The sequence below is a fragment of the Hyla sarda genome, chromosome 9 (genome assembly GCF_029499605.1).
Source record: "Hyla sarda isolate aHylSar1 chromosome 9, aHylSar1.hap1, whole genome shotgun sequence".
NCBI classification, from domain to species: domain Eukaryota; kingdom Metazoa; phylum Chordata; class Amphibia; order Anura; family Hylidae; genus Hyla; species Hyla sarda.
The window spans coordinates 67,737,493-67,750,955 of NC_079197.1; the positions used below are offsets into that span (position 1 = coordinate 67,737,493).

At 39.8% G+C, this 13,463-nt stretch overlaps 1 protein-coding gene across 9 annotated transcripts in view; it reads left to right on the forward strand.

Annotated features, from left to right (window-relative positions):
- The window catches only part of LOC130290823 (diacylglycerol kinase eta-like), a 1,161,394-nt gene extending 1,153,046 nt beyond the window's left edge, over positions 1-8,348 (forward strand). For 8 of the 9 annotated variants that reach the window (XM_056538928.1, XM_056538925.1, XM_056538926.1 and 5 more), the window contains 3 exons: positions 2,733-2,841; positions 6,220-6,350; positions 6,704-8,348. In XM_056538928.1, coding sequence (XP_056394903.1) covers positions 2,733-2,841; positions 6,220-6,350; positions 6,704-6,778 — 315 coding nt within the window. In that variant the 3' untranslated portion in view covers positions 6,779-8,348. The remainder of the gene's footprint in view (positions 1-2,732; positions 2,842-6,219; positions 6,351-6,703) is intronic. The other variant, XM_056538931.1, reaches the window with a different exon arrangement.
- Positions 8,349-13,463: the final 5,115 nt, after the last annotated feature.

Below are 13,463 nucleotides of genomic sequence, written 5' to 3' on the forward strand. Positions count from 1 at the left end.
CTTTGCAAAGGGGGCAGTGCATGCTACAAATTTTGCAGGCTGCCCAAACTTTTGCAGACACCATTTTGTTTTCTGTTATTTTGAAAGTATAAATGATGGAAATAAAATCTCACTTTTGTTGATATATTATAAGAATGTCTAATCTGTAATTTGATGCCTTTTGGAGATTTTTCAATTTTTCCTTGGCTTCTTTATGCACATTAATAAAAACTTTTACCTGGGGTGCCCAAACTTTTGATCTCCACTGTACATTATCTTTGCTATTTGGTGGTGAGAATCAGAACAGTCATCCATTGGTTATCAATTAGTAGTGATGAGTGGCAGGGGCCATATTAAAATTCACAACATTTTGTGAATATATTGATGATTTTTCGTCCTATGTTTGCGAAATTCACATATTTGCTATGTTCGTTCACTTTTTTTCATGCGAAAATGTGCATGAAAAATATGCATAAAATTTGCATTAAATATTCGAATGTGAAAAAAAAACTAACGAATATTCGTCATTAGGAATATATAGCACTATATTCTAAATATTTGCAAAATGGCGAAGTGCCGATATTGGCGCTAAAAGTTTGTATTACGAATATTCATGCTCAACACTATTAATTAGTAACAGTGGGGTGTTGGGGAGGACAGGGAAAGAAACATCAGACCATTTTGTCCTTAGTGACAAAACCCACAACTATAAAGGTCCATTATAAACTTTGCTCTTGGTCTCCCAGTCGGTTATGTTTACCATTGAAATAAATTTCACAAGGATGATGGAAATACATTATTACTACTGTATATTGTATACAGCAATATAGGTAAATGTAAATATAAGTAATACCATTCAATGCAGAGTACATAAAAAAATAGCACAAGCTGTGCTCCGCACTCTGTCCTCTTCACAATGTCTCTAAGAACTCGGTCTCAAAGGATTTCCATGTGAATAATTTATGCGGAAAAATGACATTGTTTCCATATGCAATGCTGTCATAATTATGAATGTACTAACACACAATATATGAATAATAATTTGCAGAAATTAAAATGTTAGAGTCCCTACATGCAGAGACTATATATTTGGTTGGTCTTGGTTATGTTTTTGACTTTTTGTTCTAATCGTGCTACAATGTTTATAATATCACTAGCTGTTGCTCGGTTTTTCCTTCCTAATCCTTGTTGGGGAGGAAAATCAACAAAGGAGGAAGCTTTTGACTTTATATCCCATCCTCATATATTGTTGTCATATCCCGTCTTCATATCTTAACCTCATATTCCATCCTCCTATCCCGACCTCCTATACCGTCCTCATATTCCGTCCTCATATCTCGACTTCATATCCCATCCTCATATCTCAACCTCCTATCCTGACATCCTATCCCATCCTCATATCTCGACCTCCTATCCCATCCTCCTATCTCGACCTCCTATCCCATCCTCATAGTCTGACCCCATAGCCCGACCCCATATCCCGCCCCCATATCCCGTCCCCATATCCTGACCCCATATACCGACCCAATATCCTGTCCCGTGAGATGGGGTGTGGCTTGCAGGCCGGTCTGACACATTCACCAGGAGATGCAGAGCGGAGCTTGTGGAGAAAGGTACTGGAAGTCCCACATACTTGCATGGTACAGAAAACAAAAAGCCATCTTTTATATAAGGGTGTAGGTAAGGGTTAATTTAACTATCATGTCTTTTTATTTTACATATAAGTAATATGTGTACCAGGTATTATTGAAATATCTTTAGCCGTTTGGAAGTGTGCAATAACATATATTTGCAATAACATATATTTCCCATAGACTTGTTTGGGACTTTAAACAAAAATCCCGACCCTGGCAAATGGGGGTGAGTAAGGGTTAAATGACCTATCCTATGTTTGTTGTTGACATATAAGTAACATGAGTGCCAAGTTTCATGTTAATATCTTTAGACATTTGGACGTGATGCTGGAACATACACACACACGTTGAGAATTATATACTAGCTGAGTACCCAGCATTGCCCGGTTGCTCCTTCCTCATCCTTGTTGGGGAGGAAAATCAACAAAGGAGGAAGCTATTGACTTCATATCCCATCCCCATATATTGATGTCTTATTCCATCCCCATATCCCGTCGCCATATCCCGTCCCCATACCTTGACCTCCTATCTGACCTCCTATCCCGACGACCTATCCCGACCTCCTATCCCATCCTCCTATCTCAACCTCCTATCCTGACCTCCTATTCTGTCCTCCCATCCCGTCCTTCTATCTTGACCTCCTATCTCTACCTGAAATTTGTGTACCATGTATTGAAATATCTCCAGCAGTATGGAAGTTATGTGGGAACATACATTTCCCATTGATTTCCATGGGACTTTAAACAAAACCCTGACCCTCACAAATGGGGGTAGTTAAGGGTTAAATTAACTATCCTATATTTTAAGTGGACATATAAGTAACATGTGACCAAGTATTATCGAAATATCTCCAGCCGTTTGGAAGTTATGCAGTAACATATATGGGACTTTAAACAAAAACCCTGACCCTGGCAAATGGGGGTGAGTAAGAGTTAAATGACCTATCCTATGTTTGTTGTGGACATATAAGTAACATGTGGGGCAAGTTTCATGTTAATATCTTTAGCCGTTTGGACGTGATGCTGGAACATACATACACACATTGAGTTTTATATATATATAGATATAGATTTGATGTTCAGATCAGTAAGTTTAAATGTATGTATTTGCTAAATTTAGGAGAACAGTGATGTGGGTGGTAAAGGCAGCCTAAAGCTCAGAATTATTTCAAAACCAAGAAAAGAAAAAGAGAAGTGTCATAAGCAGAAATCCAACAGCTCATTAACAGGTAAGTAATCTTTAGAATACATCGCATTACTATATATATTGTGCATCATGATAATAAGGGTGTAAAGCAGGCCATACATGTTACAACTGAACAGCTGAGAAATAAACTGATAAGAATCCTCTGTATATGGTGTATTCACTTTTTTGTGTGCAGATATGTAGCAAAGTTACATTTAATTTACCAACTTAACATAATGCAGTGGGTTTATTTGCAATTACATTTAAAATATATTTTGATATAAAATGTATAGGTCTGTTCAGTTTGCTCTGCTAAATGCATGGCAGAATTGTTCAGATCAGGATACAAAGAAGTTGTTGTTTTAGACAATAAATGCTACATTGCATTTTTCTGAAGAAGGTGCTGCAGAAATCTTTAACCCGTTAACGACCATGGACGTCTATGCTCGCCCATGTGCCATTAACGGGTTATGACGCGGGCTCTCGACTCGAGCCCACGTCATACCGGCCAGCCCCCAGCTGATTTATGTAGCTGTGGGCCGGTGTTAATAGCCGACATGCGGCAATCGCCGCGGCCGGCTATTAATCCTTTAGATCGCCACTGTCAAAGCTGACAGCAGCGTCTAAAGGTGGCTTTATCCCATCCCTGGTGGTCCAGTGGGGTTGATCATCCCCTACCCAAACCCCCCGCAGCGCGATTACAACACGATCCACTGAGGTCTTACCTCTCCTCCAGTGCCGGCTCCGAAGCTCAGAATGATAAAGCCTGGCAGGACCAGGCTTTATCAATTGCGCGAAGAGCACACAGATCAATGTGGTTCTATGGAACCATATTGATCTGCATGAGGAATCAAATGATTCCTCCTAAAAGTCCCCTAATTTTAAGTTTTAAAACACACATATTAACCCCTTCATTAAGTTTTAAAACACACACATTAACCCCTTCCTTATTAAAAGTTTAAATCACCCCCCTTTTCCCAAAAAATGTACCGCGTAGAAACGGAATCTCCCAAAATTTACAAAATGATGAGTTTTTTCCTTCAATTTTGTCACACAATGATTTTTTTCCCTTTTTCGCTGTAGATTTTTGGGTAAAATGACTGATGTCATTACAAAGTAGAATTGGTGGCACAAAAAATAAGCCACTATATGGATTTTCAGGTGCAAAATTGAAAGGGTTATGATTTTTAAGAGGTAAGGAGGAAAAGACAAAAGTGCAAAAACAGAAAAATGCTTGGTTCTTAAGGGGTTAAACTATGTATTTTGTCTTGAAAGTTTGTAAACCATTCAAAAATATAAATGCTGGTGCCACTACATTCCACACTTTTATAACTAAATACCAGATTTACAAATCAATCTTAGATTCCATGATTTTAAAGTGTTGTCCTCTATTACAAAATCTAGCAAAAATTGTGCATATATGTTAAGTATATGCACAAGCCGAAACTTCGAAATCTTACATGTATGGCCAGCTTAAAGGGGTACTCCTGTGGAAAACTTTTTATAAATCAACTGGTGCCAGAAAGTTAAACAGATTTGTAGATCACTTATAAAAAAATCACTATAAAAAAAATCTTAATTCTTCCAGTACTTTTTAGGAGCTGTATACTAAAGAGAAATCCAATAAATAAATGCATTTCCTCTGATGTCATGACCACAGTGCTCTCTGCTGACCTCTGCTGTCCATTTCATGAACTGTCCAGAACTGGAAAAAATCCCCATAGCAAACATATGGTGCTCTGGACAGTTCCTAAAATGGACAGCAGAGGTCAGCAGAGAGCACTGTGGTCATGATATCAGAGGAAATGCATTTCTTGATGGGTTTCTCTTTAGTATACAGCCCCTAAAAAGTACTGGAAGGATTGCGATTTTTTTATAGAAGGGATTTACAAGTCTGCACCAGTTGATTTAAAAAAAAAAATACATTTTCCATGGGAGTACCCCTTTATAACAAGAAGCTGACAAAGTGGAAGGGACTATACTGGAAACTATGCAGCCTTCCCAGCTGTACAGTTGTTCTGGGGGTGAAAGGGTCCACTACTTTCTGGTAATTTAAAGCTTGGTTTTATACTGATAAAATGGCACTTGTCAGTAAGGCAGATCTATACAGAGTAGAAGCAGTTTGCACTTAGCACATTTGCAGCATAATTATAGTAAAGGAAACCCATCATAGGTAGCATGAAACAGGCACAAGCTCCCTCGTGACAATGAACTATGCTTTACTCTGAAATGCTGCAGTTTTCAGAGCAGTCATAGTTTTATGACAAGCCAGGACAGGGTAAAGAGAGTCAATGAGACAGGCTTACTGATGGCCACTCCCTGCCTTCCTAGGTTTTATTGTATATAGAAAGATCTATCAATCAAGTCTAGCAGGTCTGAAAGAGACCAGACCTCTTTGTCTTTTTTCACCTGTTGGCTCTTCTTTAAACTAGGATTTTTCTAAAACTCCACTTGCAGTATGAAGCCCATGACATGTTTCCATTAAGCCATGCTAGGGGACTGAGTTCTATAGGCTTAATGATGTGGAGCATGTACTGTTGCACACAATTCACCCCAGGTGGGCTCTGTATCAATTTAGTGTTAGTATATTTATGTTGTGACCAAAGGTATGCACATTATTGTGTATGTGCCTGTTTCTTGCCATGTGCGTATGGCCTTAAGATTAACTGTTATACAGTAGGGGTTTTCACTAAAATATGTACATATCTGCTACTTGGTCCATGTTAATCTTAGTCTGAATAGAAAATGAATGCAGGATTATTCAATTTACACTTTTAAAATCCTTCTTTGGGTTCAGGATATTGAATTAACCTAATATGAGAGGCCACAGCTACAGTTCTTTAGTAAGTTAGGATCACTGTCTCATGGGTAAGACAAGCATACAGGTGAAAGGCATACATACACATCATAACCACAAACATAGATTTTATTTAGATACATTCACACAAATTTCAACCAAACTACATTTACAAGCTGTCTGTCACATAAGGTTGAGTTTAAGGAAGCTCTTGGAAAGAAGGGGTCGTTGCTTGGCTGGTCCCACCAGCTTTGCTACTAGACAGTGAGAATCTGAGCATGACTCAGAAGGTCATGGAAAAGAAGTTGAGAAGGGGGGTGTAAACACTAGCCCCTTTGTCCTGGGTGGCAAAATCTGGCACCATATTGAGGGTCCCATTCAGATATTTGCTATGGGGTCCCTTCTATTCTCTCTATGCTACTGGTTGAGTTGCTGATTACTATTTTAGTTACTAACCAAGAAATATGTTTGAGGACAGCAACATAGCAGGAGTCTTCTGACTAGTTCATCTGTCTGCCTTTGTATATATGTGTTCTGTTAATTGGTAAAAGTGCCATCCAAGTCATTCGTTGCTAACTTGGTTGATTGCTTTTTTTGTTCACTTATGTTTCATCTCTCTGCTAGTGGATAAATGGGGCACGGAGGAAGTAGCAGCTTGGCTTGAAATCTTGGGTTTAGGGGAATACAAGGACATTTTTATCCGCCATGACATCCAGGGCTCAGAGCTGGTGCTGCTTGAAAGGAGGGATCTCAAGGTATTCTGCAAGGGGATTATATCTCCTTCAGCCACAGTTTCCCTTTCACATCATCAACTCATGGTCTATATGTTCTATAAATTGCCAAAACCTTCACCTTTATCAAATCTACTATGAATTATTAACAAGAAAGGCTAGGGCAATTTTTAGAATTCCATCACACAAGACAAGCACTGTATGCTATATGTTATGTCATGAACATTGTGGTGAATCATTTACATACTGTATGCTGGCAGCAATATCCTTATGCAAGTATTTTCTATGTCTCCACATTTAATAACATTTATACATGTTATTGTTCTCAACGCATTTGATTCTGTCATTTAAATTGATTTCTTTCCTTCCCTTTACAGGATTTGGGAATAGCCAAAGTTGGCCATATGAAGAGAATTCTACAGGGCATTAAAGACATCACCAGTCTAGTGTAAAAGCTGTTACATGTTACATCGCTGGGATGAAAAATATATTATGGAGTACATATCAGCTGCTTACAGTTTAAATAAGCTTTATTGCCAAATTTCTTTATATCGGTATAGTTCTTCTGGAGGTTTATTTTTACAGTAAATTATAATTGTCCAGTGGGACGATTGCCAGCTGTTAATAGAAGACCATACATACGTTTGAAGTATAACATCAGTTCTATAAATGTTGGCTTTTCTCCAAATACATGCTGTGATGCCTAAATGCAAGTACTTTAGTTCTTAATTTTCCATAATGCACACTTCATAACTACTCTTCTTTACCTACTATACCTCCGCCGTCTCCCATACGGTGACTCAGCATTGCCGCAGCTCTGCACGGCTAATGCTTGTGTCGTCAACCTCACTAAGAAGTCAACAGATATGCCCCCTCCATTCATCTCCATGGGAGAGGCGGGGATGCACGAACACTGCATCTCTGCCTCTCCCATAGAGATACATGGAGGAAGCGTGTTGGCCACGGTGTCATGCTGCAGCCAACACGCCTCCTGCTTGGGGAAAGCCGCAGCAGAGACGGGGCCCCATACAGGGGGTCCCAGCAGTCGTACTCCCTGCGATCAGACACTTATGTCCTATTCTGCGGATAGGGGATAAGGGATACATGTTATATGGCTGCAGTACTCCTTCAAATAGCTTATTGTGCCCTAATCACACACATTTTTTAAGTTTCATAATAGGTCATGTGGGTTTCTAATCCTGAGAAGAAGTCTGACAATGGACACAAACTTAATTTCAATAATGGGATGGGGGAAATTATATAGTCAGGATGTGAATTTTTTACATTAATGGGCATGTATACCAAATACACAACCCCTGACTGTATAATCATGTCCATCACTTGACGATTACCCCCATTAATAAAATGAAGTTTCACCTATATGACAATTTTCCATGAACCCACATTTCAGAAATGTGAGGGCGTATCATAGGTGTGTGATCTGGGCACCCTATTTAATGATAACAACATCTCATTTTTCTTCTCTTTTTGGGTTGGCTACAGATCATCTTCAAAGTGATTGTCCACCTTTGAATTACATTTTCGTATCTTAATAGATTTAACATTTTGCGCTAATTTGTTTCTAAACATATTTTGATCGTGGTTAGAGCATTTTCCTGACATAGAGCTCCAAATTCTCTGAAAAACAGAAATTTTAAACATAGCATTCGGGCGGCATGCAGTCACCAATAGATGGAACTTAATATCTGCTCTGATATTTTTAGTTCAGATGTAATAACTTCCATCTAGTACAAGTAGCAAGAACATCATATCTATGCAAGCACTTTGAAGATCAAGAAAATGGGCCTTCAAGAATTACACAGTAATTTAAAGGGAATTTGCTCTACAACCAATCACATTGATTCTTTTATTTCTCAGAGGCCTATTTAAAAAATAAAAGAAGCAATCTGATTGGTTGCTATGGACAACTTTTTGATAGGTCTCCCTTATGTGCTACTAAGATCTGCAGACACTGTTGGATAGTCAGTGAAGGAGGAGGAAATCGGAAGCTAAGATCGCGCTGTTGCAGAAAAGGTTCAAGGATACTGGTAGAAGTCTTAATTTCTTTTATTCTATTCACACAACGCGTTTCTGGATATTAATAATCCTTTCTTCAGGCGTGATCTTGATCACGCCTGAAGAAAGGATTATTAATATCCAGAAACGCGTTGTGTGAATAGAATAAAAGAAATTAAGACTTCTACCAGTATCCTTGAACCTTTTCTGCAACAGCGCGATCTTAGCTTCCGATTTCCTCCTCCTTCACTGTCTCTCACACGCCGGTGGATCCAGCGTGGGAAGCCGCAGCAGTTGTTACATTAAGCCCACATCAGCGTTGTGCCTGGAATATGCACAACCCGACCAGGTGAGTGCGTTCCTCACTCACCCACATAATCCTACCTGGTCTGGAAGATCGCACACAGAAGCGTTCTGTTGTCTTTTGTCTTATACTGTTGGATAGTGTCTGCTATTGAGTAAATAATTGCCTTTTTGTTTTCAGCCAAGTTTCAAGGTGGCGGTGCTGAGATGCTCAAGTGCCACAGCCTCCTAGCTTACCGCTCACCCTTATCTCCAAGCCCTCCCTTCATTGTAGCTGAGCCTTTTATGTCAATCAGGGAGATGAGGGTGAGTGAATAGGCATGCCAGGCTGCTGCACCTGAGCAGCTCAGTACCGCCACTTTGACACTTGACTGACAAATAACAGCTATCCAACGGTCTTTGTAGCTCTTAACACTAAATAGACCTGACAAATTTCCTTTAGGGAATTATTCACTATAGAATTTTGTACCTAAATCAAAATGGTGATAAAAGGAAGAGATTCACATCAAGTTAACGTTTAGGATCTATAATCAACTATATATACAGATTATGTGAAATAAACTTAAATGAATATAAAATCAGAATTTTGCTTTTATGGGGCAATTCAGATTTTTATCCTCTATTTTTTATTTAATTTTTTTCAGTATTTCTGCATGTTATTTAAAAGATATGACTTAACTTAAAACTCTATTTCTGATATATCATTTTGTGAAGCAATGACTGGTCTGTGGGCAAGGTTCTATAACCTTAATTGTAATTGTGAATGTAGGGTGTACAGTTGGATCGATATTTATTGGTGTAGTAGTCTTTTTTGTCTTGTAAATGGCTTATATGCATCAGGATGTTTTTCCACGATCTGTGCTGTATTGTAATTGAATACTATGTAAATGATCAGTACCCTTATACTTAAAGTGAGGTTCCTAATGGAATTTACTCCTTGAGTTGTTAACTATATGTTAATTATATGTGTCAGTTCCCAAATAAACAAAAAAATAAAGTTTTAAAGGAAATAACCTCCTTTAGCTGCAAACGCAGCATAAAAACACTGTATGGTGCCATTGTCCTGATATATTCTAAATATAATAATCTCTAATCGATACCAGTGCTTTTTTCCTGTCTCAAGAAAATTAGAAATATAAGATAATTAAGCACAGTAATGGTAGGGTCACATGTGCCATATTTTGCTGCCCATTAACCTCAATGGGTAGCAAAATATGCAGCTGATTTTACTACCCATTGACTTCAATAGATAGGAAAATATGCAGCAGCATAATACAGCACATGTGATCCTACCCTAAATATGCATTTCAGGAGTCCTATTTTTGTTTTTTCTATAATGCTTTTTATGTACCGACACAGTAAATATCACTTATTTAATGACATAAGCTGGTCAACACAGAACGCATACCTATTGGCTTATAGCATTGTACAATCCTGTATACTCATAATAATAGTGTACTGTATTAAAGAGGTTCTGCATGAGTTCAAGGGGAAGCACAATAGCATAGGTAAAGTGATGCCAGCTCATACAGTAAAAATTACCTCTGGTGTCATAACATGCACAGGTATTTGGCATTGTTTACAGAAATGTATTAGGGCATTTTTAGCTAGTAGCATGATAAAAAACATGTCACAATTCTGTCTAATGTTCTGTTATTAACATATTATTACTTATTTGTATGTTCAGCACCAGGATTTCAGTGGAAAAAATTAATCACATACTGTGTATAGGATAATTGATAATTGTTAGATCGGTTTGGATACAATCGGTGGAACCCTCACTGAACGCATATTACTTCTGTAAGGAGTTTATATTAAACAGCATTTAACCCCTTAACGACGGTGGACGTAAATGTACGTCCTGGGGAGGTGGTACTTAACGCACCAGGACGTACATTTACGTCCTAAGCATAACCGTGGGCATCGGAGCGATTCTCGGATCATGCGCGGCAGGTCCCGGCTGCTGATCGCAGCCAGGGACCTGCCCTTAATGGCGGACATCCGCGATCCCGCCGATGTCCGCCATTAACCCCTCAGATGCCGTGATCAATACAGATCACGGCATCTGCAGCTTCGCAGTCACTAAAATGGATGATTGAATCACCCGCATCGCTGCTGCAGCAATCCGATCATCCAGCACGGCAGATGGATGTCCCCTCACCTGGCTCCGCTGCCTTCCCAGCGTCTTCTGCTCTGATCTACCTTCCCGCAGACCAGAGCAGAAGATGACCGATAATGCTGATTAGTGCTGTGTCCTATACATAGCACTGAAAAGTATTAGCAATCGAATGATTGCTATAAATAGTCCCGCCGCCATCTTTCCATCGCTACGTCACCCTGCAGGGTGTTGTGTTGGAGGCCGGACTGCCCCACGCTCCGTACGTGCCCGCCTCCCGCACTGATGAATATTCCACCATCATAATCGCGGGCCTCCTTCCTTTCAGCTTCTTATAAGCTGATTGCTGATTGGGCTGCTCGCGGCGAATCGGCTCCGTTGTTGGGCGCATGCGCAGTTCATCCTCGGTCGGGAGGGTCATCTGCGCATGTGCCATTGTGTTTTCAGCTTCGGGACTGACGCGCTGGGGTATTGTTAACACTAACCTTGCCAGAGGGGAGTTCCTGTGTGCTGGACAGCTCCCGAAGGTTTGCTAGGCGCTCTCTGGCAGATCACCCTCCCAACCGAGGACGAACTGCGCATGCGCCCAACAACGGAGCCGATTCGCCGCAAGCAGCCCAATCAGCAATCTGCTTATAAGAAGATGAAAGGAAGGAGGTCCGCGATTATGACGGTGGAATATTCATCAGCGCGGGAGGCGGGCACGTACGGAGCGTGGGGCAGGCCGGCCTCCAACACAACACCCTGCAGGGTGACGTAGCGATGGAAAGATGGCGGCGGCTGAAAAAAAAACAGTGGTCGAAAAAAGCAAGCAAACTAATGAAGTAACCAGCTTCCGGGTTTGAAAATAAGGTAGAAAATAACCCAACTACAGTAGCATTACCAGCAGGAAACAAAGGGGTAATAACATATAGCCACAGTACTACCTAACTGCCCCAAGAAGGTTAAAGCACTGGAGAACCCCTTTAAGGCCCAAATGGGCTGCATCCTTAAGGGGTTAAACATGAGTATAAAAATATCATACAAGTGGAAAATCAGTTTAAAGGGAACCTGTCACCATGCTATTGAACCTATCTATCCTTAAGTTATAGATGAGGAGAAGCTTAACAGATTTATACATATCTTTGTGAAAAGAAAAAAAAAAGATTCAGTTTAACTGATTATTTATTGAGTTTCATTATTTCCATGCCTAGGAGTCCAGTGGGAGTATTATTATTGAGGGACGCTGTCAATGGATTTAAAAATAGAACAGGAATTTTAATCAAGTTCCAAGTTATACTGAATTTTTTCCCACAAAGATATATGTAAATCTACTCTGCTGTATCTGCGCTATAATGCCAATATATAAGCAACCAATCAGATTGCTTCTTTCATTTTTCACAGACCTTGTTAAAAATTTAAGAAGCTGTCTGACTGGTTGCTATGGGCAACTGCACCACTCCTTCTCTACACAAGTTTTAATAAATCTCTGTACCCCTATGTGATCACTAGTCTGACTCACAAAAAGCTACATGGCTTAAGGTGTCAAAAGGAAGTCAAGTCCTGGGTCAGCAGATTTCCTGTGATCTACAGGATAACAATCACCTAATAGATCATTTCTGCTAACTGTCAGACCCTTCCCCACCCAGATCTGTATTCTGATGCTGCTATCTTTATGGGATCAGGATATTTAGCCTTTCTTAAGGTTGTGTTCTTGTTGAATTTTTTTCAGTTACAGGAATGTGCTAAACATGTGAGAAATTCTGTATAACTGTGAATACAACCTAAAGACTTAAAATCTTCATAAAACACCTCAATTGTGATTATAGGTAAAAACATTTAAACCTCATGGTATTATTTCCCCAATGCGTCAAAATGTGTCAAAACTGCACATCAACTCACTTAAGAGTCTAATGAATTTACCTTGATGAACTCCAGCACTATCATCCTGATTAGATGACTAGGTGCAGTTATCAAACAATACACACAAAGTCAGAAGATTCATGGGAAATGTAGTCCGCATTATCAAGGCATCTCAGTGTAGAATTGCAATCTGAAATGGCTGAAATTCCATGCCTACCCCATCAACTAAAACAGGTATCCGAAATGCACATACTGTATAAACTATTGTAAACCCAACTGCTTTTCCACGGTTGTGCACCAAAATGTGGTGGAAATTGTGTCTGCGCCCAATTTTTTGGTGCATTGCGCCATACTAAACCTACAAACCCAACATACCCAAAAAGGGCCATGACCAACCCAACCTATTTATTATTGAATTTTTGAAAATCCTTTCATGATCTTGTTACATTTTATCATCCTCCCAGTTCACTGTCCCATCATGATAAACCACCCCCTGCCTTTATTTTTATTTTTTGTTAGTTTTCTACCTTGATATTGCTCTGTATTTTCTGCTCAGTCTCAGTCAGATACACAGATAACATCATAACATCATCTGGGGAGAACTTCCTTCCTCACGCTGCTACACACAGTTCAGTGTGTAAGATGAGCTCCGATTGGATAAGGCTGCACACACACCCCTCAGCATTTCCTGCTTTTGGACTTCTGCCAGGCCAGCAGGAGCCCAAAGTCTGTATAAAATATGAGGGAAAATGTGCTCTTGACAAGTAGGGAGATACCTAGTGGCAGCTTTTATAACCGCTTAAGGATGCAGGGCGTACAGGTACACCCTGACATCTTGCTACTTAAGGACTCAGGACGTA